The 26,015-nt window shown below is 40.2% G+C and overlaps 1 protein-coding gene across 2 annotated transcripts in view; it reads right to left on the bottom strand.

Moving 5' to 3' along the window:
- SRGAP1 (SLIT-ROBO Rho GTPase activating protein 1) overlaps positions 1–26,015 on the bottom strand; it is a 148,745-nt gene that overhangs the window by 22,725 nt on the left and 100,005 nt on the right. The window contains exons 7-15 of one of the 2 annotated variants that reach the window (XM_059817120.1): positions 20,155–20,376; positions 19,257–19,358; positions 17,261–17,458; positions 17,057–17,141; positions 12,651–12,678; positions 9,991–10,093; positions 5,422–5,482; positions 5,182–5,259; positions 3,526–3,660 (exon numbers count right to left, since the gene is read on the bottom strand). In XM_059817120.1, the coding sequence (XP_059673103.1) occupies positions 3,526–3,660; positions 5,182–5,259; positions 5,422–5,482; positions 9,991–10,093; positions 12,651–12,678; positions 17,057–17,141; positions 17,261–17,458; positions 19,257–19,358; positions 20,155–20,376 (1,012 nt within the window). Of the gene's footprint in view, positions 1–3,525; positions 3,661–5,181; positions 5,260–5,421; positions 5,483–9,446; positions 9,481–9,990; positions 10,094–12,650; positions 12,679–17,056; positions 17,142–17,260; positions 17,459–19,256; positions 19,359–20,154; positions 20,377–26,015 lie in introns of both variants that reach the window. The other variant, XM_059817121.1, reaches the window with a different exon arrangement.

Here is a 26,015-nt window from a genome sequence, read left to right as displayed (position 1 = left end):
GGGGTTGGAAGGGACCTCTGGAGATCATCTAGTCTAACCGCCCCGACAGAGCAGGTTCACCTACAGCAGATTGCACAGGAATGCATCCAGGCGAGTTTTGAGTATCTCCAGAGAAGGAAACTCCACAACCTCTCTGGGCAGCTTGTTCCAGTGCTCTGCCACCCTCAAAGTAAAGAAGTTCCTCCTCATGTTTAGATGGAACTTCCTATGACCAAGTTTGTGCCCATTACCTCTCGTCCTGTCACTGGGCACCACTGAAAAGAGACTGGCTCCATCCTCCTGGCACCCACCCCTTAAGTATTTATAAGCATTGATAAGATCCTCCCTCAGTCTTCTCTTCTCCAGACTAAAAAGACCCAAGCCCCTCAGCCTTTCCTCATAAGAAAGATGTTCTAGTCCCCTAATCATCTTTGTAGCCCTGAAGTATGTCAGGTTCAAAGTCTGAAGTGGGAGAAAAATCTTGCCTAGAGCGTCTTCCTTTTTGCAAGACATACACAACGTTAAGGTTAAAAGGTAGCACTGGAAAGGATCTTGGAAACAGACAGTTTTTGATAGTATGTACCACATAGGTGCCATTTAAACTAAACCATGACAGGTAGTATGTTCTGAAATGCTTGTTGTTTTTTCAAAAAAACCCAACATCTTATTCCCTGGAGGTAGTGGGCCACTTAACAAGGTACACAGCTGTAAAAACACTCCAACTCAGGCTTCTCAGATCATCAGAAGAGGCAGACACACTGTTCCCAGCATGCGGTTCTGGTGCTGGCTGTGGGTGCAAGGCACAAGAAAGACTCTTTCTCTGCTCACACCACATTCAAAACCCCTGCTGTGACAACACAAACTAAACCCACCCTGATGTGCTCAAAGAGAAAACCCCTTTTGTCCTGCCATGTTCCAAACGTACCTCTCCTCCCTCTGCTGAAGGAAGGCATTGACATGCTATTTTAGAGTGCCCCGAAAAACAACCTTGTGGAAACCAAACCAAACAACAACAAAATAATCCTCCCCTGGCTTCCTCCAAAACCTGCCAGAAACAGATCAGGGACTCTTACAACACATTATCAGGAAGAAAATCCTCTGCTTTCTTCTGTAACAGCAATAGCAGAAGTCAAACCTAGCAGAACTACTCAGTCATTACACCTCGTTTTGACAAGCTGTTCTAGAGATGATAATCCAGACTTATGACAGCCTCAGAGGACAGCCATTCTTACAGGATGAGGTGGCAACACCTCTTTCCCAATAACTGTCCCATTTAAAAATGCGGCTGGGAAAAGCAGTGACTTTGTTCCAGGCTATTGGTTGTTACTGATTTCAGCTCTGCTGGACGATGTTATTATTTAAAAAAAAGGTTGTCAACTGTTTTCCAAGAAAATAATCCACTGCCTACCTTGAACATGCAATAGTTGGACATCCTCTAAGGAAACCAAGGCCTAATGTTAGGGATCTAGTATTCATTGCCATTTTCCCTGAAGGTCTTAATAACAAAAGACCATTTTGGGATAACTGAACCTGATCCCTCTCTGGTGGTGCTCTGAGAGGTTGGTGAATCTCTCCCGCCTGCGCAGGTGCCATGTACACGTACTCAGTCCATTGAATTTCTAGCCCTCTTTCCAAATACCCCATCCTGTCTTCAGAAGCTTCAATGGTGAACAGAAACTCTTTGCAATCATCCAGGTTCCTCTTCTTGGAACACATTTAAAAGGTTGTTTTGGGCAAATATTTTTGCATCTCCTAAGCACTCACTTGTATAATCTCTGTAAGCCGAATACTCATTCTTGGTATTTTACAATTCTATTTAAAGCTCTTCAACACAGCAGAGTGCAATACCATCTCCACATATAAGAACCACCATTTCTATTTTTCTTAATGCTTAGTCAAAATAATAAAGTCATAAAGAGATCCAATGGGCAGAATCTGACAGCAGAAATTTTGAAAAGGAAATCTGGTACAAATGTTTAACAATGAAAGTGATTAATCATTTGAACAGCTTATCCAAGAACGTGGTAGGTTTTCTGTCAACCGAAGCCATTAAATCAATAAATTTTTCTAGCAGACATGCTTTAATTCATCCAGAAGTTATGGAAATCAGTGCAGGATTATTAGGTAAAGTTCCATCATCCCTGTCATGCAGAAAATCACTCAGTCAAAACGATCCCTTTTTAGATTTCAATTTCTATGACTCGCAGACATTTTCTGGGCTGTGGCACCGCAGTTAGCTAAAGCTGAACTCAGGCAGAACCAAGAACATGCTTCCTAAAGAGACAATGTCCCCCTCAGCAGCAGGGATCAGACTGATAAACTGCGGTTTTGAGGTCCTTCAGGACTCCTTGGTACCACCAAGTCTGTAAATAGCAACAGCTGCAGAAAAACCCACCAAAAATGAAACACAAAATATTGCACATAGACCTGGTCACAGTGATCTATGTATTTGTAACCTCCAGGCTGAGTTACTCCCGTCCTCCCTATGTGGGAAGGAAACCAGACACGTTGGGTTCCCCTGGCAGGGAGCAGAAAAGCCCATCTGCTGGCCAGCCCAAGACACTGTGCACACATCGATCTGCGGTCCTGGCTGCTGGGCTGAGACCCCTTTGCCAAAGTAACACAGTTTGGAGAGAGCCTGTCCTAGTTAATATCCCAAAGGACTGGCCCTCGTTACCTGTGGAACTGCCTCTTTCTCCATTCGGCTGAAGCAGGCAAGTTACAAAGGAAGGGTTTGAAAGGAGGAAATTCTTCCACAAAGCTAGCACCTCTGAGCACTTCTAATGGACCCACAGGGAACAGTAAGCCTACTGATGGTTGGCTTGGCCTCACCCCTCCTCAACATCTGCAGGGATCTGTGAACTGCAAGAGGTTTTGTGCATGCCAGAGCAATTCACTCATCCACTGAGAACTTCCTAAATGACTACAACCTCTCTGTGTCCGGCCACAAACACCATCAGTGCACAGACCCATGCAACACTCCTCCAAGGCATCCCATTACAGCCTGGTCATGCTTGTGTGTTGGAAGGCAGACGGGGCTCTTCTGCAGACAGCACTCAGCTTCTCCCCTCCATTTCTGCACTGAAGGGTTTTGCTGGCCTCGGGGTTTTAAGCTGAGCACAACAAAGGTCCAGAACCACACAATGCTGAACAGTTGGTTACTTATTCACCAGCACTGACTCCAAGCTACAGGGCATGAAAACCTTTGTGGAAAGTAACATACTCTGTTTGGACAGTCATGACTTTATCCCCTTCTGTCTGCCCCAGTGCACAGAGGAAAATAATAATGTGTTTAAATTTAACTATCTCTTGTATACCAAAAGATATTCTTCCTGCCCTGTTAAACAAAGAGTTGTACTGTACATTAATCCCACTGGAAAAAGGGAACAACCACAGCTGCAAGTATGACTAATAACTGACCCAGACTGTTACAGATGGCAAACAAATTGTCTCAGAAGAATCTGTGAAGTTAGCTCTTTTTTCAGGCCACTACTGTATGTATGAAAGTAAAATTCTATTGAGAAAGAAATAGAGATTTCTACTTACTGATACAAGAAATAAGATCATTAAATCTTTCCTTAGGAAAGACAGGATTTTCCAGCCCTCGGAAATAGAGCTTCAGTACTCCAGCAACTGAGTTAATGTCATGGTTACTTTGGTCATCTGCCAAAGGATTTTCACCTTAAAAAGTAAATGAAGTGAATGAAACACACATGCGGAGCATTCTTGCATGCAACATTTTTATAAGTGAGTGACATTTTGGGGGTTTTTTGTTTTTAGTGTGTGGGAGGTGGCAATGCAAGCATTCAAGTAAGATAATAAACACTGATTTAGAAATCCCAGGCTATGATTAAACTAAAACCGGCAGCCTAAATAAAGCTTCCTTTAAATTACATAACCTAGTGATCTCTTAGGTCCAGAACTTCCAACTAAGTATTTATGGACACGTTATGATTTACAGTTAGTAAAATAAAAAAGCCAAATGTTCTTAATGGAATAGAGTTTCTCAAACTATTCTTTGGGAGCTTACATAAAGCAAATCTAGTTAGAGAACTCTGAATTGGAAATCTGTCATTCTGAAAAACTAAAACGTTCAGGAATATGTGCAACCATTTTGTGAAAACACTGTATGGGAACTGAAACCCTGAAGGCCATAAATGAACTACATGTAATTTTAAAGACTTAATCTTTACTTTGAAACGCTTTAAAATGTGTATATCTCCCAGAATAACACTACCTAGGAGAAGCAGTTAGCAATAAGGCAGATTTAAAAGGTGGAGAATAGGAGGATGTGGCTTCACTTAGCATGTAAAAACAGCTGCTTCACGTATCTTGTCAAAGACAAGATCAGGTTTAACAAGATATATAACTAATCCTGAGGAGAAAAAATACTGTGCATATTTTTTCATGCTTTTAGTCACAGGACTTATTGCTCCAAGCGGTTTCTCATTAGCAGATGATATGCAAAAGGTTTTCCTGTGAATTAAAAAAACAGCTTCTAAAACCCAAGAAAAGAGAATGTAAGATTTTTTAAAAATTGCAACTAGTATTGTTTTAACACAGTTAGGGGATTGCCAGATCCTGGCTCCCCTAGCAGAGCAATCCTAGGCTGGGTGTTGCAAGCCACTAATGTTTAAAAAGCTGTTTTCACTTCCTGGTATCTTTCCGATAATTCCTCCTCTGGGGCTGAAGTTTCCTTTGGGAATGAAAACAGTGGTTGAAAATGGAACAACCCTTTCACAGCCCGTATTCTCATTGATTGTGATGCCACTTTGGCAGAAGGACCAGAAAGTTGAGCACTTGTATTCCAGAAGATTAAGTAACAGGGTTCTCAAATTGCGTTAAGTAGTCTCTTGAATCTAATTAAAAAACATATTCTTTCCTTTCTGAGGATCTTTAAAATAAAATATAGACAAACTATTATTTGCAGTTTATCATTAACAAGTTTACAGTTGATTCAACAGTCATATATGCCTTATCTAAACAAAATGAAAAACAACCTCAAGCTCCTAGGACGTAACAGGGGAAAAACATATACATGTCATCATTATACTTAATCTTTAAGCATATGATGGTGCAAAGTTTTAGGTGCAGCACACAAAGTGCATACAAACTGCTTAAACAGCCAAGCAAGTAATTAGAATCTAAAAGAAATTTAAACATCGGATATTAAGGTGCTCGAATAAATGAAAATGCAATTACCTCTCTCAAATGAATTTTTAATATCATTGACTTCCACCTGGGAACCAGACACTCTAAAAATTCCCTGATGCTGAAGACCTGCAGCAAAGATGGAAGGCAGTGGTGAGAAATGAATCTAGTTTTTAAAACACTTTTAATTTCTATTTTACAAACAAAGCTGTAGTGGTAAATGCATTATGCAAAAGATACACAAAAAAGTCAGGGCAATAATGAAATGACATAGTATGTTTCAGAGCTTACCGTATAAATTGATAAATCTGATACAGCTTTCCACGATGAGAGGAATGACTTGACCTGAATCCTGGAAAAACAAGAGCAGAAAGAGTGAACTGCAGACCAGAAAGAGGAAACCTCCCTACTCTGTACTGAATGTGAAAATGCATTTTCTTGGTCAATCCAGATGGACATACAGTGCTGGCAAAAAAACCCATAAGAAAACATACATTTTCTAACAGAGTTCTCTTTCCATTAGGGAGGGAGGGAAAGGAAGAGGTGAAGAGAAAAGATTATGGCTCTTTGTTAAAATCACTGAATCGGGAAATTCAGAGACTTCATTCTCTACCTCTGCCACTGTATCTGGCTAACACTGTATGTGACATCTAAGCTCATGCATGTGTTTTAGATTTTTGAAGCAAAATGAGTTAAAGCAGTGAATTTGCCTTTTAAAAAGTTTATTATTAAAAATAATAATTCATGATGAAGATGATCTCTCTGCATCCATTTAACTTACCTTTCTTTTCCTGGTGAGGAAAATCCTACATGCACCTAATTACACAGGACCTAACTCCTCAAGGTGCTTTTTTTGTTGTTGTTGTTGTTGTTAAAAATGTTGATCACAAACAGTTGACAAGGCCTGTTCTGGACCTTCTGGACTATCAGAAAAGTTCTTGGAGAAGAGCCACCAAATGATATTGCATGGGGTACCAGGTGTCACCCTCCCAACCTGAGCACTCCTACGTGCTCTGCTGATTTGCATGTCGTAACATAGGGCAGATGATGGCCTGGCACACTGTTTCAGGCTGCCCTAACTAGCTGGTAATACACTGGGTGGTGAACTGCAGCCACTTTGAGCTGAGCACATGGTTCAGCTGCCTCTTCTGTAGGCACAAGGCACTGGGAAAGGGAGGTCACAGCCTACACCTCCCCACCTGCATCTGGCAGAGCTCAGGAATCAAAGCTCCTGGTCTCAGCCATGACACAGCAGTGGGTCTATAGCTACATTTTCAGTTAAGTAGAGGTGTTTTAATAAAGGAGAAAAAATGCTTGTGATGGTAGGGGGAGAAGATGTCTATACACTAATTTTCAGTGAGTTATTTGTCTTGTTCCTTTAAACTGCTGATTTTCCAAAAGAACCGTCACAGTCCTTCGTCTGTGTGTTTTGGCACTTTAAAAAATGGATGTTCTACCCCAAGCACATTAATGACTACAAGTCATCAAGTATCTATTAAAGACACAAATCATATGATTAAAAATTATTTAGAAAAGTTGGTGCTTACGCTGGAAAAATTCCTGTTTCATAAATAATAAGTACCTTTGAAATTCTTGTCTTGGAAGCTATAATTTTTCTTTCCAAATGAATTTCAAATATGTAAGTACTCAGAGAATTGACTAATTCATTTGAAAATTTAATGTAAAGCCAGTCTGCACTACAAGCCCATGAATTCAAAAGCACCCTGTAACTCAAAATACACATTTCCTCTTACAAACTAGTCCTTCATTTTCATGCTGAATTACATTAATGGGAAGTTTATGAATTAAGCCCAAGTAGAAGAAAAGCCAACTACTAAAAAAAGTTTGAAAAACAACACACAGGGAAGCAATGAAACAATGCACTTCCTGAGATAACCTAACCCCTGATCTTCTGTGTACTCCATGTTGTTTTAGTGGGGCTTACAAAAGACTGTACTGCTAATTATGCTATTTAAATTGTGGCTTGTTTGTCTTTTAATTTAAAACCTAGCAAAGACTGGCTAGCCAAGAATCAGTAATGTCTGGATGAGCATTTTCTGTTTGAGTTGTACCATGATTCAGTAACAGCTGAATAAAAAAACCCCCATGGAACAGGTCAGTTGCTAAACCCAGGAAAGCTGTCATCTTCACCAACACTGAGCAGCCTGGCTCTCCAAAAAAGCAGAGTATTAGAAAACATGCACAACATGCACCCGTATCTCCTGTTAGTACACTGGTTCATGCAAAGAACGTAAAGCCTCGAAAAGATAGTGTTTGCAGTAAGAAATTACAAAAAAAAAATTACTTTCATACCTGGTTTTGGAGAATCTGTTCAGAACCATGCATAACTTTGTAGTTAATTAAGTCCCTGAAATAATCTAAACTAATAGCTTTGGATTTTGGATCTAATGACAAAAAAATAATTTGAAGTAACAATCTGTGTTTGGTGAAATGTCAAGAACAGTGATCCTACCGTGGCTGTGAATTTAATCTGATGTGTGTAGTCAGCAAATGTATGTTTGCGTCCAATTACTATTTCTTATGATGCAAAAATGTAACAAAAAGCAATTTGGTGCGATACTGTATTTCACTAGCTGTAATCCTTTTGTGCCTGTCAAAATTACTCATCCGTATCAGGAATGACATGGTCTTTGGGCAGGGATGCTTTCCTGGGTTAGCTCCCACACTGACAAATGTCGTAAGGCTACCAGCTTTCTTTCCCTCTTTCCTTTTGAAAGACAACTATGTAGGACTCTCCACTTGCAAGTAAACCCTGTCAGCCACACTGCCATGTAGCACAATCCTCTTCTCTGTGAGGGAAAACGATGGGGTACCATTTCTCCTGATTTGCTCTGTGCTTCTCTAATCCAGAGCCTTTTGTTGTGGGAGTTTCTGCTTCTTGCTTACTTTCATCCTTGAGCAAGAAACTGTTCATGATACTCATATCTTATACCATGAATGACTTCCTGGAAGTCTTTGCACCTCACAGCACTGCCTGCATATTAATAGTAGTTTTTGCTATAGTTCTATTGAGGGTGGCTGAAATAGAATCACAGAATCGTTTACGTTGGAAAAGACCTTTAAGATCATCAAGTCCAACCCTTAATCTAACACTGCCAAGTCCGCCATGAAACAATGTCCCTAAGCGCCTCATCCACAGGTCTTTTAAAAACCTCCAGGGATGGTGACTCAACCACCTCCCCGGGCAGCCCGTTCCAATGTCTGACAACTCTTTCAGTGAAGACGTTTTTCCTAATACCCAGTCTAAACCTCCCCTGGTGCAATTCGAGGCCATTTCCTCTTGTCCTGCCACTCGTCACTTGGGAGAAGAGACCAACACCCACCTCTCTACAACCCCCTTGCAGGTAATTGTAGAGAGCGATGAGGTCTCCCCTCAGCCTCCTCTTCTCCAGACTGAACAACCCCAGCTCCCACAGCTGCTCCTCACAAGACTTGTGCTCCAGACCCCCCACCAGCTTCGTCGCCCTTCTCTGGACACGCTCCAGCACCTCAATGTCCTTCTTGTAGTGAGGGGCCCAAAACTGAACACAGGATTCCAGGGGCGGCCTCACCAGTGCCAAGTACAGGTACACGATCACCTCCCTACTCCTGCTGGCCACACTATTTCTGATACAGGCCAGGATGCCGTTGGCCTTCTTGGCCACCTGGGCACACTGCTGGCTCATCTTCAGCCGGCTGTCAATCAACACCCCCAGGTCCTTTTCTGTGGGGCAGCTTTCCAGCCACTCGTCCCCAAGCCTGTAGCATTGCATGGGGTTGTTGTGGCCCAAGTGTAGGACTTGGCACTTGGCCTTGTTGAACTGCATACGATTGGCCTCGGCCCATCGAAAAAAAGCTTGATTCAAGACAGCTAAACTGGTATGGTGCCACTGAGCACAGAATTTGTTCTGTAAAATATTTGCTGCTAGCTATGTTGCACAGGGAAAAAAAAAATCCCTGTAACATTCAAACCCAGTTCACAGAGCTTGCAGTCAGGAATTTCATTCACTGCGTTTATAAATGTATTGTTACATATTTTTTGAAGATTTCTTTCCCTTAGCTTTGTCAGCTAGTGTCCAGAGGCACTAATTGATTGAGATAGGCACGTGCTTGTTAATGAATATGGAAATACCCGTCATTTATGACTACAAACACTCCAGAGTTGTGCTCTGGTTCAGTTTTACCTGCTGTACTCGTACACTCATTTCTTAATGCAAACTTCTCCCTCCAGGTCTTTGAAAGAACTAATTTTGTGCCAGGCATGAATGCAACCCGAGAGCGAGGCAGAGACGGTTCTCTTGTCACCAGAACTATACCTGATGTCTTGTGTGAGAGTTCCTTCGGCCTCGGCTAGAAGCATTATTAGAAATAAAAGTATGAGAAAGAAGAAGATAGTAAATACAGCAAAGATACAAGATCCAGAACAGCGGTGATCATAATTTCAAACAATATAATAAATTCCTAAAGTCATAGGAAATCAAAAGCTGGATATCAAACCCAGGGTAATACTGCTTCTCCACAGACTTTGAATACTAAATGTAATGAAAATGGCAAGCAGGAAATTGTGCTAAGTCGTGGGATGCACCACTACATCCTACCTTCTACGTGATGCTAAGTTTCCTAATAAAACCAGGCTGCCAATACTATCCCTACTTGATTAACAAAATCGTAGGGAGGCCAATGTGAGAAATGAATCCCCCTCTTCCCCTCTGACTTCAGGAAGTATTATATTGATCAACCGGGAAAGAAAAGAGCCCCAGGACAGACTTAAACATAATGATCTGCCTCAGCTCACGTGAGGTGGTGACCATTATAGTAAGAAATGTTGAGATCAGCCACTGGGGTGGCTGGTGCCAGTACCTTGATGAATGACTCCAAATCACCATTAAACAACTTAGCATTATACTGTGATCGGGGTCTGGGCTTCCTGTGTTTCTGGGGCTTAGGGGGAAGATTTGGAGGCCTAAGGGAAGGGAATATGATTACTGAGCAAGGTAGAATTAAGTCACACAATAAAATGAAATGTCTGTAAGCTCATGGCAAAACAACAGAACATTGTAAAGGGAGAAATAAACACAGTACTTATCAAAGACAGACTTTCCATCAAATTCAAGTGTAACAGTGATTAAAGAGTGGAGAACTCCCCCATTAAAAACACATTACTTATGGATAAATATTGACATTCTTTATGAATCCCTGCTTTGCAGTTTTACCATATACATTTATTCCAAACACTGCACAATTGGAATGGCCTTTTTTGTTGCGGTCATGCATGAAATGTGCAGCAACCACTGGAATTTATCCTGCCAGCCACGGCAGAACACAGGCCACTCGAAGCACCTCTTATCAAGCAGAAAAGTTGCTTCATGCTGGAGAAGCTTCAAATGCAAATTAAAGCTGCTCAGCACACTCCTAAGATGCCTCAAAACCAAACTGTCTGCATTTTCAACTGGAGCCAGGAAGGTTAAACAGCTTTAGCCTTCCACATCCAACCATCAACATCTTCACACAAGAAAAGAAACACCTTGCAAATTAGCTAAAAGAATTAAAAGAATATCAACTTGAAACAAATAAACAAAAGCAGTATAAAACAAAAAAAGAAAAGGAAGAACACACACAACTTTGGTCTGCAAAATGTTTACCTAGTGTGTTACACATGTGATGACTACAACTGAAAGTGATTACAGGAAATAAATATTGTTCTCTAGGTCACAATTTATTTTGTGAATGTCAGGGCATGCTACATGCCAACAGCTTTCCTAGTTCCCCTGCACCAGCAGTCCAATGTTTCTACAGGTTTTTCAGGAACTAGCAAAAAATCAAATGTTTGGGGGGAAACAGTGAGGAAGAATAATGTATAGAACATTAAGTGGTGGGACCTTGGTCTGTTTGGGTACTACCTGCTGTTTTAAACTCATCTTTAAAGATATCCTCTTCCCTTCTACAATTTAACTTTGACCTTGAAGAACATTTCCGTTTGCACATCTTACAGTCTGGAAACTTAACTGAACCTTGGGGCAATAGGCAGGTCCCAGCCAAAGCAGGGAAACTGGTGCTGAGGAATGGACAGGCAGGCCCTGCTCCCTCAGAGTTTCTTTCTCTAAGTGACCAGCTGTGAGAAGATAGGAGGTAAGATGGCTTCAAGCTGCTCCCCCACTTTACTAAGGTAAAATCATTGCCCAAATCCACCATCTTCTTTCAGCTGCTTACGCAGCAGGGAATTTAGGATGATGTGAGCCTGATGAGTCATGTGCTTTGGAGTCAAGAAAGAACATTCTTCTCATTAGACATAAGCTTGCTGACTTCCATGCATTCCTGGTAGCATCTGGGGGCAGAGTTAAAGTCAAAGGCACAGGTCTCAGAATTAATGTCAGCAATTGGGAAGAATGCTCTGATTTATTATCGCTTTTCAACTGGGGTCATGGAAGGAAAGAAAGTAAGTCCAACTTTACAGAGCTAAAATTGACTATGGAGTGGTGGGAGAAAGACTGGTCTAAGTCTGTAGAGATGATCCCAGGAATAGGGGGGCCAGGCAGAAGACATTATACAAAACCAAGCGGTCCAGCAAAGGCAGAGCCAGAGCCAGATCCAGACTTCTTAGCTGGGAGGGCAAGACTCTTTTTCTTTTTTAAAGTTCAAAGATGAGGGGTGGTGGCAAGGACATTCCTGTTCAGGAAGCAAAACGAAGAAAGAGAAGGCATTGAGCAAGGGTGTATCGCATGGAAAGCGAAAGGAAGAGTGAGACCAGAAAAGCTGGGCTGGACGTTCCTGCTGCTGTCTCTGGGATGGGAAGGGTAGTGCCCGTAGCAGTGATACACACAAGTGGCAGCTGCAAGTCCAAACAGTTGCCATTGCCCCCCCACAGCCTGATAGCCTGGGGGCTGCAGTGCTCCTCTGTGTTTATGTCTGGAGGCAGCATCGCAGGTGTGGCATTACACAACTGAAAAAGTATGTGCTGCACAAAGCAGGGAGCTATAACACTGTATCCCTTCTCTTCTGTGAATAGATAGGTCTATTTAAGTATCAAACACATGGATGCTGGGGGAGGAAGGTATTCCTGTCCAGAGCTAGGTTATCAAAGCAGCAGCCTATCCCCTAAATTCATCTCTGTATCAGGTTCTTCTGAACTGTGTATACCGACCAAGTGAATTACAAACCATGAGAGGCAAGGTATCTCTAGCAAGTGAAAAATATTTCTTTTCTAGCACCAAAAATCCCCCTGCAACTTCCAAATTTGATGTGTGATTCACAAGTATTTTTAAGGATCTCCCAGCTTGTCCCACCCTTGATACTGGCCTAAGCAGCTCACAAGAATGAGGAAAATGAACAGTCTGATCCTTTACCCATCAGCATGCAGAAACAGAAATGCTGAATGTCAAAACACACAGGGCCTGTACACACTTTATGTAACAACAGCAACAACAACATTATATACCCTTACGAACTTGTTCTAAAATTTGTAATTTCTAAGATTTTATTATGTTTGTAACTCTAAATCAAGTCAAATAAAAATATCTTACCTTGTTGTCATGTATTCAGCCCTGTGACCTAGAGACGTTCAATAAACAGGAAACAATCATTTGTAGGTTTTAGGTAGATTTTTTTGTATCCAAATTATGCTTGGCAAATTACTTTTAAGCCTAACTTGCATGTTACCAGCAAAAGAAATACAATTATACAACAAACAGGGCAGTGCAGTTATCTACCACCTCCATAGTTACATTTAAAATACAAACACAACGCATGTGATGGAAAAAACTTTTAAGAAGCCTGCCCGTAGATTAAAGAGTTACTCGATACTGTAAATAATTTAAAGTAAAACTCCAAACAACATCTATTGTTTGTGCTCATGTGTTTTAGTGGCTAAATCAGTATGGAAATAGAGCTGCGCCAAGATTAGATTACATATCACCTTGTGCTGAAACCTGCTGAGTGCTGAAAATACAGAGCTCTAGACACCAATGGCTTGCTATTGAAAGACTCCTTCCTCTCTTTTGTCTGTGTATTGCAGGAAAAAAATACAACACTACCACTGGGAAACACCACAGAGAACTGCAGAGAATTGTAAAGAAGCAAATACTGTATTCCAGAAAGGTTCCTGGATAACCTTTGCAGAACAACAGACCAGTAAGTTAGGCATGTGCATCATGTCAACTCATGAAAATGAAAAGCAAAATAATGAAAGGAAGGTCATGGTACGATAAGTTCCACTCAGCCTAGTTTTCCCAAAGGGAGATTGTGCCCTATTAATTTATTAGAATTCTTTGAATATGTCAGTAAAATACTACATAAAGGAGAATCAGCTGAATTAATTTACTTAGACTTTCAAAGGCCCCTGATAAGTTTCTTCACAAGAGGCGACCGAAGCGACTGAACAGCCGTGGACTGAGTGGCAAAATATTCACATTGATCAAAAACTAATGAAGAAAAGGGAAACTGAGTGCAATTAAATGGTCTTTTTTCATCATGACAAGAGTATAAGTCATTTACTCAAGCCCTCCCACTAGGAACATTTACGTAATACATAATACATTTATTAATGTCTTGGGGAGATCACAGCAGCTAAGGAGGCAGAATATTGTGCAGATGACTGAAATACTTTTGTATCAAGTCCTGGCAAAACTGTGAAGCCCTTCAGAGGGGTTTAACCATGTTAAGGAACAAGACACACAATGGCAAATGAAATTCAGTATTGACAGGTTCAAGTAAGAATTAAACACCTGTGCAGCTAACAGAACAACAGATAATTTTACTGACTCTGAAAATCACTCTGAGCATCACTTGGGCTAGGTCTAAGTACACCAGTCAATTCTCTAGTGACATCAAAAAACCTTGTCAGACTGCAGAAAGAATGAAAAACAGTGATATGCAAAACATAGGATTATGTGGCCATGTCCAGGTACACCTGAAATACTGCACAGTATTGAAAACCCTAATCTGAAAATATATTTTGCAGTACCAGAAGAGTGGGGATCCCCAGAAGATGCCACAAAGAATAAGCTCTGGGAATAATCTCGGGCATTAATAAGACATGTAAAGATTGCTGGCATCTACTTTAGAGAGGTGAAAAAGACAAATGAAAGAAGACTATGTAAAATAACCTATGACAGAAAAAGGGTAAGCCAGGGACTTCCCTCTACTCAGGTAACCAAAGTTCATTGAGACTAAGAATCCCAATAATAAATGCTAGTAAAATAAAAGATGTTACAAAGCCCAAGTCTGGGGGATTTGAACCACATCTCTGATATTTAACAGATTAGGGCAAAAAGTATCTGGGACACAGGGGCAATTTCTTTTACAACTGCTTATTCTCTTTCCTGCATTTCCCTTGGCTTTGTTAATTTGTTCATTCAATAGATGAGCCTTGGGTCAGAATTAATGTGAGTATCAGTATGCTTCCTATGTTTAGTATCAATTTCATTTGAGTATTTCTCATTTACTTTTCCAAATTCGTACATGCAGACTCAGCACAGAGCACTTCATCTATCTGCCTTGTGCAGATCATGAATATGTATCTGCTGTGTCCATAAACAGCAACAGACTGTAGTAGATAGGTAGGTGAAGAACTGGAACAGAAGCCAAATGCTGTCACCATTGTGGACACCAGACTGGAATCTGGATTTATTCAGCCTATATCCTTACACTGTACAGGTTTGAATAAAAGCAAGAGAGGGTGCCAAAGGAAAACTTGCAGTTGAGACAATCCTCTCCCTCTTCCCCCATTCTCCTCTGCATTACTTAATACAGCATCCTATATTATTTGTCTGCTGAGTTGCTGACATTAAAGCTGCCAGAAAAGGCATCTTGAGTGGAGCAGGGGAGCAGTTCACTTCCTACAAATTCATTTCTATACTAGCTACAGCAATAATGTTCTTAATTCCACCGTAATTCTACCCTTTCAAGCATCTCCATTCAAGAAATGTACAGAATCCAGGTTCTCCTTCCCAGGTGTGTGCATTGTAATGCAGGACATGCCTCAATAGAAGGGGGTACTTGAACTTTTTAACCTGTAAGAATAATGGCTTTTTCTCCAAGTATCAGCTTTGAATGTGGATGTGTACAGTTGGGGTACTATTTGTACGTACTATGCTATGATGATGCAACAACTATGTGCAAAAACACTGTGGGCAACACAGATTAACTACTTGGGGTTACAGCTGGTGGGTCGAAGGGAACTCTTCAAATAGAACAGTCCAAGCAAGCCTGAGCATGGCAGAACGGCCCAGAGCCTGACAGCAAGTTATCAGTTAGGTCACCCTGCTGAGAAGTTTTCCTTTGGATTTCCTTTCATACAGGTCTTTTCATATTTCTTTCCAATGTGCATCAGGCAACAGATTCTGTTGCCTTTTATCTTTCTCCCTTCAGTAGATGATCATGCATTTTGCTGGGTTTCCAAATAACAAACAGTCACTTTATTTTTCCAAATACATTTTCTGTGAGCCTTTGGAGGAAAATTTTCCTCTTTTTTGACTAACATCAGCTGCACATTGTTTTGCATGAATAAACTGCTCAACACACACATTAAAAAAAAATAATCCTATTACATGAAAACTTCCATGAGAAAGAACATAATGTAGTTAGCTGTCTAAAAACAGCTACCATCTTCTACCTACCAAGTCCAGCCTTGCAAGAAAAAGCTGTTTATTTCCTACCCCCAACCTCGGTCACTCCCTGGACAGGGGCTTTGTTTGGGTCATAGCCACTGAAATGTTAATAGCTCTTTAGGCGCCTCCACAACTGGATTTGCAGGTCTCGGCTTTTGTATTAAAAGCAAGAAGAGATCTGATTAACAACAGAGTTTTGGAAGTGAAAAGAAAATGAACTGACACATCCTTTAGAGACACTCTTCAGAGAACAACTTTCCTGTCTTGAGTCTGAGCTTTGAATTATAGTCTTTAACCTTCCGGACAGTATTTGTCCTCTGTGGTGTAATTCACTTCCTCTCAAGTCTGTAACACTCTGTGTGGCTAGTGCTCAAGGCTTGCAGTGTGATTCCCCTTTTCCCTTTGGTCCATGAGGAAGTGCCTGTTGGGAGGGCTGGTAAGATGTGGGCTGGAACTGCGCATAGTGCCTGATTCACTACTGCCCTAATTCAGCTTTACTTCATTTGATCATGGACATTCGCTGATTTGGTTTATATTTTAAGATGTAGTTCTAAAAATTGTGGCGAATGTTCAGGACAATAGATAATTCTCTGCTATCATAATTTGTAGTGCAATAATTTTTTTTGTAATGCAACAATTTTATATGCAATAATGATAATCAACAGGTATAGAGCTATTCATTAGGTTTTCACTCATTCCAGTTCACAATACGCAAATACTTTGTAGAAACACAACATCAAATTAAGTCTACAAGAGTCTTACTACTGACATTAGTGAGGTCAGGATTTCACCTTTTACCTTTCATAAATGCTCCATTGAGTTGTTAGGCTGCAAGAAGGACATTCATGTCCATGGGTCAGAAATACTGCATTAGTGAGGCCATTGTAAGAGACGCATCCTGGATAATTTTGTATGCTTAAAAAAATATCACTCTCCCCCAACCCTTAAAGAAACCTCAAGTCAACAGAAATCATTAAGAAGTAGAAACAGTGCATTTGTCACAGCTCTTAAATCACTCTGCACTGACTGTGTCAGCTCTCCTTTCAGACACGGGATTTTTCATTCAACAGTTCCATTTCCAAATATAGTCACTTGTCTAAACATCTATGCAGTGGAAATAAATATCTGTTGAAGAAATGAAATCAATTTATAGTGCCTACCCTTACCACTGCACCAAAAACTATGACTGGTAAAAATCAAACCTATGCTTACTGGACAATTAAGCTTTAAGTTTTATAATTTTTTTCCTGCATACCTTTGGCATGTCAGTGGGTTCACTGTATAGTCTGGAATCACTTTCCAGTTTATTGTGTGATATTTACCTTCTCCGAGTGTCCTCTGCAGCAAGTCATGTTTTGCTTGAAGTTTTGTGATGAGATTACTACCTTCCAGATATTCTCTGAATTTCTGTAGAGATGCAGATCAATCTATTACTATGTATGGCACATAAATTCCAGGAACTTCTGCGTAATGTTTAGTTCAGGTGTTTGGTCTGTATCATATGAATGAGGAAGCAACCAACATACCATGAAATAGAATTGCTCTGTTTCCTGCTGGTTAGCTCTTCTTTTTGCAATGCTAGGCTTACTCAGGTACGTCTCAGAGACTGTTGACTTCACGGACTCCGTTGAGCGACTGTGCTGGAAACATTCTGACACATCATAGTCTTCAATGGTGACCATATCTTGTATTGTCTGCAGGGTAGCCTCTGTTGTTTTCTTAACCTGGTGTTAAAAAACACAATTTACCAAATGGGAAGATAAATACATAACAGAACAGCTTAGAAGGGAAGCTCATATGGCTTAGTTTTAGGTAGTCCTGCGAGGAGCAGGGAGTTGGACTTGATGATCCTTATGGGTCTCTTCCAAATCGAGAGATTCTATGATTCATTACTCAAAATAAGTCTCTGGCATGCTCCCCCAAACAAACTGGTATGTGAATGTGAAAAATTAGATGTACTATAACAGATATCTATGTATCAGAAGAATGACATGATTAGGTTTGCTATTTAGTTCTCTGCTTTACCATGGTATAATCTACAAACACGGACGTACTCTTGTGTTGACTGTATAGCACTCTCAAGCATTTTTTTCCTGAAATTAGAATTGAAATGTGACATGATTTGATTATGATCCCTAATCTGGGACAACAGGCAATAGAGATGATCCACTGCTCTGAAGGGTCAACTCTCCCACATGTGGTCCAAGTGTTAGATTGAATAAGTATATCCAAGGATCTGGCTGCCAGAACAGCATGTTCTTCCAAGATAAAAATCTGTGACACCATTCTCTGGAGTGCTATGGTGCAGAGCACAGTGATGTTTAGACTGCAGAAGTGGAATACACTGCTGGAGCAGGGGGTTCGAGAAAGAACAATTTACACCAGCCTCACAGCACCTCCTGTGAGCTATGGAGAGCACAGCCACTCATAGTGGAAACCAGGGCATGGAGGCCGTGGAACAGGGGATGCAGTGTTTCCATAATGCAATAAAGTAACTGGCAGGATTCACAAGGATGTGATTTACCTCCCAGTTCTGCTTCAGAAGAGTCTCTAGTAACGTTAACTTAACTGAATCATGCACACTTCTACACGCATCTCCAGTGTAGGCAAATATCCTTTTTGTGCCTGCCAACATGATTTCTCCCCCTATGCCCTTGCACTTCACTTTACTGAAAGAAATAATCTTTCTCCTTCCTTTTGTCTTTGTTACCTTGAGATACTTTCTGAAGTCGTGGGATTTTTTTAAAGACTACTGTACATGTCTCATGGACATCAATACTTTGTTCTAAGCATTCAGCACAACACAGAATGAGAAAAACTGGAATCCTGAAAACTTATCAAAAGACTACACCAATAAATTAAATTATCCTTACATTTTAATTTAGAAACAGATTCTCATTTAAACTGAGGGCCTTTAACACTGCCTTAAATTAGGTAAAAGTACAATTTATACCCACTGTGAGGCCCCTCTCTGCTGCCAGAGCAGGGGAAAGAGAACAGCGTAGCTTTATAGTATTTTACGAAAAAATGCATTTTATTTTACTAGGTGAGCTATTCCCACCACAGGCATTCAGTACTTGTGTTTATAAATAGCTGTAGCTGACAGCACAAGAGATTTTGACTCAGCTACTACAAAAGACAGTCCGAATTCCTTTGTACTTCAGAAGTAGCAATTTGGGGACTGGACAGAAGGTGGTCACAGAAGACAGTAACTGCTCAGTGGCTTTCTGCCACAAAACTCTAAAAGTAAGTGCTCTAACAAGTTTTCAGTGAAGCACCTGCAAAACACAGAACTCATTAATGTGAACCTATGGACAGGTAAAAGATGAAGTTTCCAAACTTCTATAAAGCAGACAAGGATCTACCTTAACATATTTGCCAGTGTTTGATTTTTAAAATTAAACCAGCTCAAACAGATTGAAACCATTTCAGGGTTATTTACATGCTTTTGACAAGGTAGAAAACACTGCACCTTCCTGAAAATGGTGTTCAGTGCATAGCCCATGTTGACACAGATCTTACCTCCTCATTTTCGATTTTGAGTGTGGCCAGTCGCGACTGTAGTTGCTGATACCTAAGCATAAGCTCTGCTTGCACAGGTTGCTGGGCGGTGACCTGGCAAACCTAACAAAGAATCAAAAAGAGCTGTAAGATGCAAAGAAGAAAAAAACAGTCAATAGTCTTTGGTTGCTCTCCTTGAATCTGGGTGAATTCCTACTAAAGCCATTAAAACTTAATAAAGCAGACAATGAAATGTGTCCATCTAAATTGAAAGTATTTATGCGTTACAAGGTGTGGAACTACGTACCACATCTTATGACTACAGAGCACAGCCTTGTTGTGTGACTGCTTTGCGTTGCTTCTCCATCACACAGAAACGCAAACCCTGGAGTTACCTTCAAATAAAAATGTACACGGGTGATTCTGCATTCTGCTTTGGTACTGTCCTTTGGTACAGCAGAACAGGGCACAGCTAGGGTACCTGGTATGCTTGAAATCTCCAGATGATAAAATGGGGGAGGAAGAAGGTGAAAAGGCTGCATTTCAGCGTACGTAATTTGGAGAAGCTCTGCAGCTTCTCTCAAATAGCACCCACAAGCTCTGTTATGGGTGAGGCTGGTAGTGAAACATAAAGCCACTACTTACACCGGTGCTAAGCTGAGCACAGGCTGGCCAGCAAATCCACAGCAATGTCATTCTGAGTAATACAGAATGTAATAGCACACAACAGTTTTCACCTGAGAACTCTGAAGAAGCTCAGAACAGTACTGCCAGTTTTGCAAAATGTTATTGCTGATCCACTTGCTTTTGGGTAGCAATAACAGCTTTTACCAAATTCTTTGTAAAAGGGGATAAATTCTCTATCTTGGTATACAGACACAGAAACAGTCACCATGGGGATACTTGTCACTAGACAGACCTCATCACCCATATGAGACTGGAACTCAAATTTCATTGGTGGACAAAAAGCGGTGGGGTACATTTCCATGAATCTCTGCTTGTCACTTCGTGGCTCCAAGCTGTCAACTGCATTTTCAATGATGTCTAAGCCCTCATGCCTGGAAGTTTCAAGGTTATACTCTGCAGAAAGGTATGTTCTTAGGGCTCTGTTCAGACTAGCGTGGTATCCAAGATCGCAACACTAAAAACACAATAAAGGTAAAAGAAAATAAATTAAAAAGGAGGAACATCATTCCAATATCCCAAGCCACAAATTATCAATAAAATTTTCTGTCCTGAAATTCTTCCGTATTAGAAGTATTTTACAAAATATCTTGTAAATTAAAATACAATACAGAGGTCAAGACAGTAAGTACTTAGTATCCTCACTCTATTGCAAAGATTAAAGGACAGTTTTAGAAAAGAGATCAAGTGTACTAGTATGGCAACATATTTGCATTTGTTTATCAGATACAGATGTGCAGTTACTGTATTTACATAGAAAAGGTCTGGAACTCCACATGCAAGTGGACTTTTCAGTATTATTGTCATACGTAAGCCTTAGATCATCTGTTTAAACCCATCCTGACATAACTCCACCATTTAAGTCAATGCTAGCACCAAACTGAAAATGAAGCAATTCCTGCTCACTATCTCTGTGCCCAAACAAAAAATCCCACAACCGCCTCTTGCGTTAATGACCCATCTAAGATGCTTTTTGATCCAACAAGAATGGTTTAACATCCTTTCCCCTGATGGTGAAAATGTATTTACTGTAAACACCCTATTTCCCATGCTCAGACAGAGACAGAAATGTACATCATGTTACTAAATGCAGAAAGTCATAATTTATGTCTTTTTTTTCTAGGGGTGAGAATAACACTGGAATGTAATTGAAACCTAATTGGTAGAATGTAAAGTTATGTTTGTTCTTGAATTTTAAACATCCTCGGTTTGCATTATTCATGATTGCTTAATATTTTAGAGGAACAGCTGAATATGTTTTTAAAATGTCACAGCAGTAGCATATCAAGGGATTGTTTCCTTAATTTTTTCCCCCACGTTACACAGTAAACAATGTCCTCAGCTTCTGCTCAGTGAGCTTCCAGGTAATGGCAGACATTTTGCAAACCTCTCTGTCACCTCAATAGTGGCAAATCAGTCTGCTAACAGTTGCCTACAAAGCAATGTTCTTTATTCAAACAGGAGTCAGAGGCCAATGCCTGGCTAGGGCAGTCAGGGAGCACACCTCTTTAGGGCATCCCTCAGCCCCCAGCCACCCATCCTGGGTGCCCACCAGCAGCTTAAAATCATCCTTCCCTGCAGGACTCGCAAGTTAAGTGATGCAGTTGGGTAAAGAAGTAATTTGAATACAGTCCACCGTAGACTACGTTTATATGCATACCTCCCTCACGGCTATTACAAACCCTCAGGACTCAAGGGATCATGTTCCTCTCCCTTTCCACTTACTTATTTGAAAAAGGAGAGAAGAAAGAGAGGGAGACAGACAGAAGTAGAGATGCACACACTGAATGGGAAAGAGTTTTCAACCTATTTACCATACCTAAGCCTGTGTGTAGAAGAGAAAGAAACCCCTCACGCTTTGCCTTAGGTGCACTAATGACTAGTGATCAAACTGGTCACTGAAATCTGACAACACAGGGCTGTTTTATTCACAACAAAACTTCCAGAAAGACTAAGCTTTCAGTCCTAGTGAGTACTCCAAGTAGTTAGTGCAGATGGGACAGTGGTTCTCCAAAAACCAGTTGCTGAACCATTTAACGAAAACAGAAAAAAGATGTCATGTTCAATCAAACACACAGAGGTTAACCTCTCTCTTTTGCATTCATAGAATGGAAATTTGTGTTACACTTACTAAAACAGCCACTCAACTTTTATAGTAAAGCACATCCATATTTCAAAGACCTCCAGCCTAAAAAATATTGTTTCTAAAAGGAAAAGTCTCTCAGTGTTTTTCTCTTGTTCTGCGTCAAATCAGATCTCATATTTAATTCACTATCTTGGATGAAAAAGACAGACTAAAAGTGCTGATAAGAAACTGGATAGGGACAGCCGTTTTATTTCATGTGCATTAGTTTCAGAAAGACCTCACGGAAGACTAAACTGAGAGGAAATGCGAAATAGAGGGCAATGCCAGGTCTAGCATGGCCAACTATCCATGTATTATAAAACTTCAGGCATCTAGACCCCGACTCTTGGCTCTAGAGGATTAATCTGAGTATTAATAGAAAGCTTATTGTTTTACCATTAGAGCTGCATGGGTTTCTGATGCAGTTTTTTTGCAAGTTGGAATATAAGATTGCAGCCTTTGTGCTGTGACAGTACCAAGAACTTCATTATTTAACCCTGAATCTACTCAGTAACTATCAACATGGTCATCTTTTGAAGGTGATGACAGCTGAACAGGGTAACAAATATGGCCTCTCAGCTAAGAAGAAGGACTCTTCAAGTGAAGCAGAATATCCAGCCAGACTAAGGCATTTTCTTGCAATGCCAATGCCAGCAGAGCAAACAAGAACTAAATCCAGAACCTGAACTAATGCCTTATCATCAGTGGCTCTTTGAACGGAATTTAAAATGCCTGAACTTGGAACTTTGCTTCAACAATTTAAGCAAAAATAGAATTTGTATGAATAAAGTTAATTTTTAAAAACAAAAATAAACACTCAGATATCACAACTCTTACTTCTGCCAGACCATAGTACACTTTCTCCAGAATTTGGAGACAAAGATAATTTTAACTGGGGAATGGCTCTGTCACATCAACTCATGGTTACTCAGAAAGAAGAGTACTGTTTTAATTTGCTAGTACTTGTGATGGTTTAGAGAGAGAGTTGTCTATAATGGAGATGGCACTTTGGGTATTTGTTCATTACTAAGACTAAAAATTTAAGGTAATGCCACTAAACTGCTGCCCCACCACATCCTGTCTGCCCATGCTTGGAAAAAAATCACCAAACTTTCTGGTGTTGTAGAAAAGTACATATGTATGCAGATACACACACATATACATATACATGATTTTCAGGAAAAATCTGTAGATTTGTAGAAAGATCTGGAAAGTTGAAGCAAGCAACCACACTGTTAGCCAAAATAAATATGAATCTTTGAGGTTCACTAATCAGCCCACGAAGGCTACAGCCTGGATGGCTAATGAGATCTGCTATCAATCTATGGGCTAGAGAGATGAGATGTCGGTTGGTGCAGCAAGACATGAAGATGAGAAATGAGAGAATGAAGTCATAGACTATGAGTTTTATTGCATTTCTGGATTCATAAAGACTTTTGATTGGGCAAAGTGGAGGGAAATGAGTGATGCATTTGGGATATGTGTGAAAAATTAATTTTGCAATTTGCATTTTATTCTTATTTGGAACTAAATCTGAAGCAGTCTCAAGAGCATTTACTGTCTTTATTGCTCCCCAGAGTATATTTAGGCTTGAACAAAACAAACTGCAGGGCTTAGCACAGAGCTTCAACCAAGCAAGCAAGCTGCTTTTCATTTTATTTCAGGAATAATAATAAAATTCTAATGCCAATGGAGAGAGAAATTAATAAAAAACCCACCTTAACCTCTGGATAAGTCACTTTCTAATCATCGTGTTACACAGACATCAACATTCAAATCAAAGGGATCTGGCTGTACATACCATATTTATGAGAACTTATGTAATAAAGACTGTGAGCTGCACACACTCTAGCCTAGTTTTAAACTTAATTCTATGAATGATTAACAAAGAACCTTTACAGAATAAATTAAGTTCATAATAGCTAAATGTTCCCTAACTTCCTAACCATCCAAAGCAAGCAGACTGCAATTACAGATTCAGAAACTCCACTCTAAGAAAGACCAACGCATGAATATTTTATTTATTCTAGCAGCAGTAACTACAGTCAAATTGTTTTGATCACTATTTCCTAGCATTTACCTTCAGATCATGAGTAAGTCTGCGAAAAGGTCCCTACCTTCCTCTTATACCCAGATAAACCTAATAAACTCAATTAAATGGAAATCTTCAAATAAATGAGCAACAGTACGTTGGTACTAACAGTCAGATTAGCAGGGGTGTGTACTCGTGCTCCTCTGAAACCCACAAGGTAAAAAAAAAAATTCTACATACTAGATAAAGTTTATTTAATTCAGCTAAAAAGTAATCTTTGCTACTTATTACACAATACAAATAAAGAAAAAAACTAATCATGTCCTCCACTTGAACTAGAGCCTACTATATAGTCAGCAGAGAATAAATATTCAGTAGAAAATTCAAATTCCTCTAGCACAATATGCAGAGGACAGAAATATACTGTGCATATCAAATCCTGTTTATCCCTCTATTTTTTTACAAATGCTGGTCCCAACCCTCAGCTCACTAAATGCATTAAAACATCCAGCTAAGACTCCAGCAACATTTTTATCTTGCTTTTATCACAAGAGCTTAAGATGAACAACACATCATCATTTTAAGTCAGAAGCTCTGAGCTTTATTAATGAAATGAAGGAGTTGAACAGTTCAGACTGAGTTCAGCTGAGGAACTGCAATTTAGGATTTTCCATGAGCCTCAGAAATCAAGTTGCAGTGCAATCCCAATGAAAAAACTATCAAATTTTTTGTAAAAAAAATAATCCCACAACCCTTCCCAATCTTGTTACAAAAAGTATATTGAACAGTTCACTGCATTTCTTCATATATTTATCCCATTTTTATCAGACATATTTTTCAGTAATGTAAGAAAACATTCAGTTTCATTTATGGGCAACACCAACAGCTCGGGGAGATCTAAATCCCTTCCATGTTAACTGGAACTCAGATACAGAGGAGAAGTAATCCCCTTCTGTACAGGCAAAGAGAGAGCTCAGGCAAGCACAGAAAGGCAGGCAGGCAGATGGGGACAAAGTAGAGAGAGCAAAGAATGAAATCGCCACCACTGTTCTGAAAACTCTGAATTGTACCATTACGTTAACAGATTTACAGAATAAGATAGTCTGGACTGTTGCAACATATGGCCAGTGGGAAGCACGTCTCACATTCCAACGATATAACCCTAAAATCTTGCCAAGGCTCTTGCATTTAAAAAAGCATTTCCTTTATCAAGTAGTAAACACTCTGTCTAGATACCAATGCTTTCACAGCATATTCTGATTAAATACAAATGTCTGAAAGACACTTCATTTAAACAAGCTCACAATCAGATTAAATTGGCTCTGAAGCAAATTCTGGTTGCACATGTTTACAGCCTACTCTTACAAAACAGTGATGCAAAGGGCAGCTCGACTTTTCGTTTAAATTCCTTAGGGAAGAGTCATTTCTAAAGCCATTTTGCCAGAAGAATGTTATTGTCTACATTGGTCCATGGCTTAGAAAAAGCCATGCAAAGTAGGTATCGTTTTCCTGCATTACTAAACACTGTAGCATGTATGTTTGTATTAAAAAACAGCAGTCAGAAGGCTCTAGTCTTCATGATTGTGTAAATATCTTCTCAAACAGTAACTCCAGAGTTGTCTTTGTATGTATATGCAGAGAGAGCTTCACTTCGCTTCTCTTTGCAATTCTTTGTGAAGCTCCAGGCCTGTGGTTCCTCCCCTCTGCTTTCACTGCTACAGCAACCTCTGTGGACATTGATGAAATGGGTAAAAACCAGGTGCATTTTCCAACCTGAGAAAGTTTTGACCAAGTAGTAACATGCACTGGAGACATTCACGCGGAAATGTGAGCTCCGAAAGAGAAGGCAGGAGAGAAGACAAAATCAGCAACTTTCCAACCTCTGAAGGGGTGGGGGTGCTGGGAACAGAGGGAAAGGGACCTCTTCTTCCTTCCAGCA

This window comes from Gavia stellata, chromosome 4 (assembly GCF_030936135.1).
Source record: "Gavia stellata isolate bGavSte3 chromosome 4, bGavSte3.hap2, whole genome shotgun sequence".
NCBI lineage: Eukaryota > Metazoa > Chordata > Aves > Gaviiformes > Gaviidae > Gavia > Gavia stellata.
Note: the sequence above shows the minus strand (reverse complement) of the source record. Positions and strands in the feature narration are given on the sequence as shown.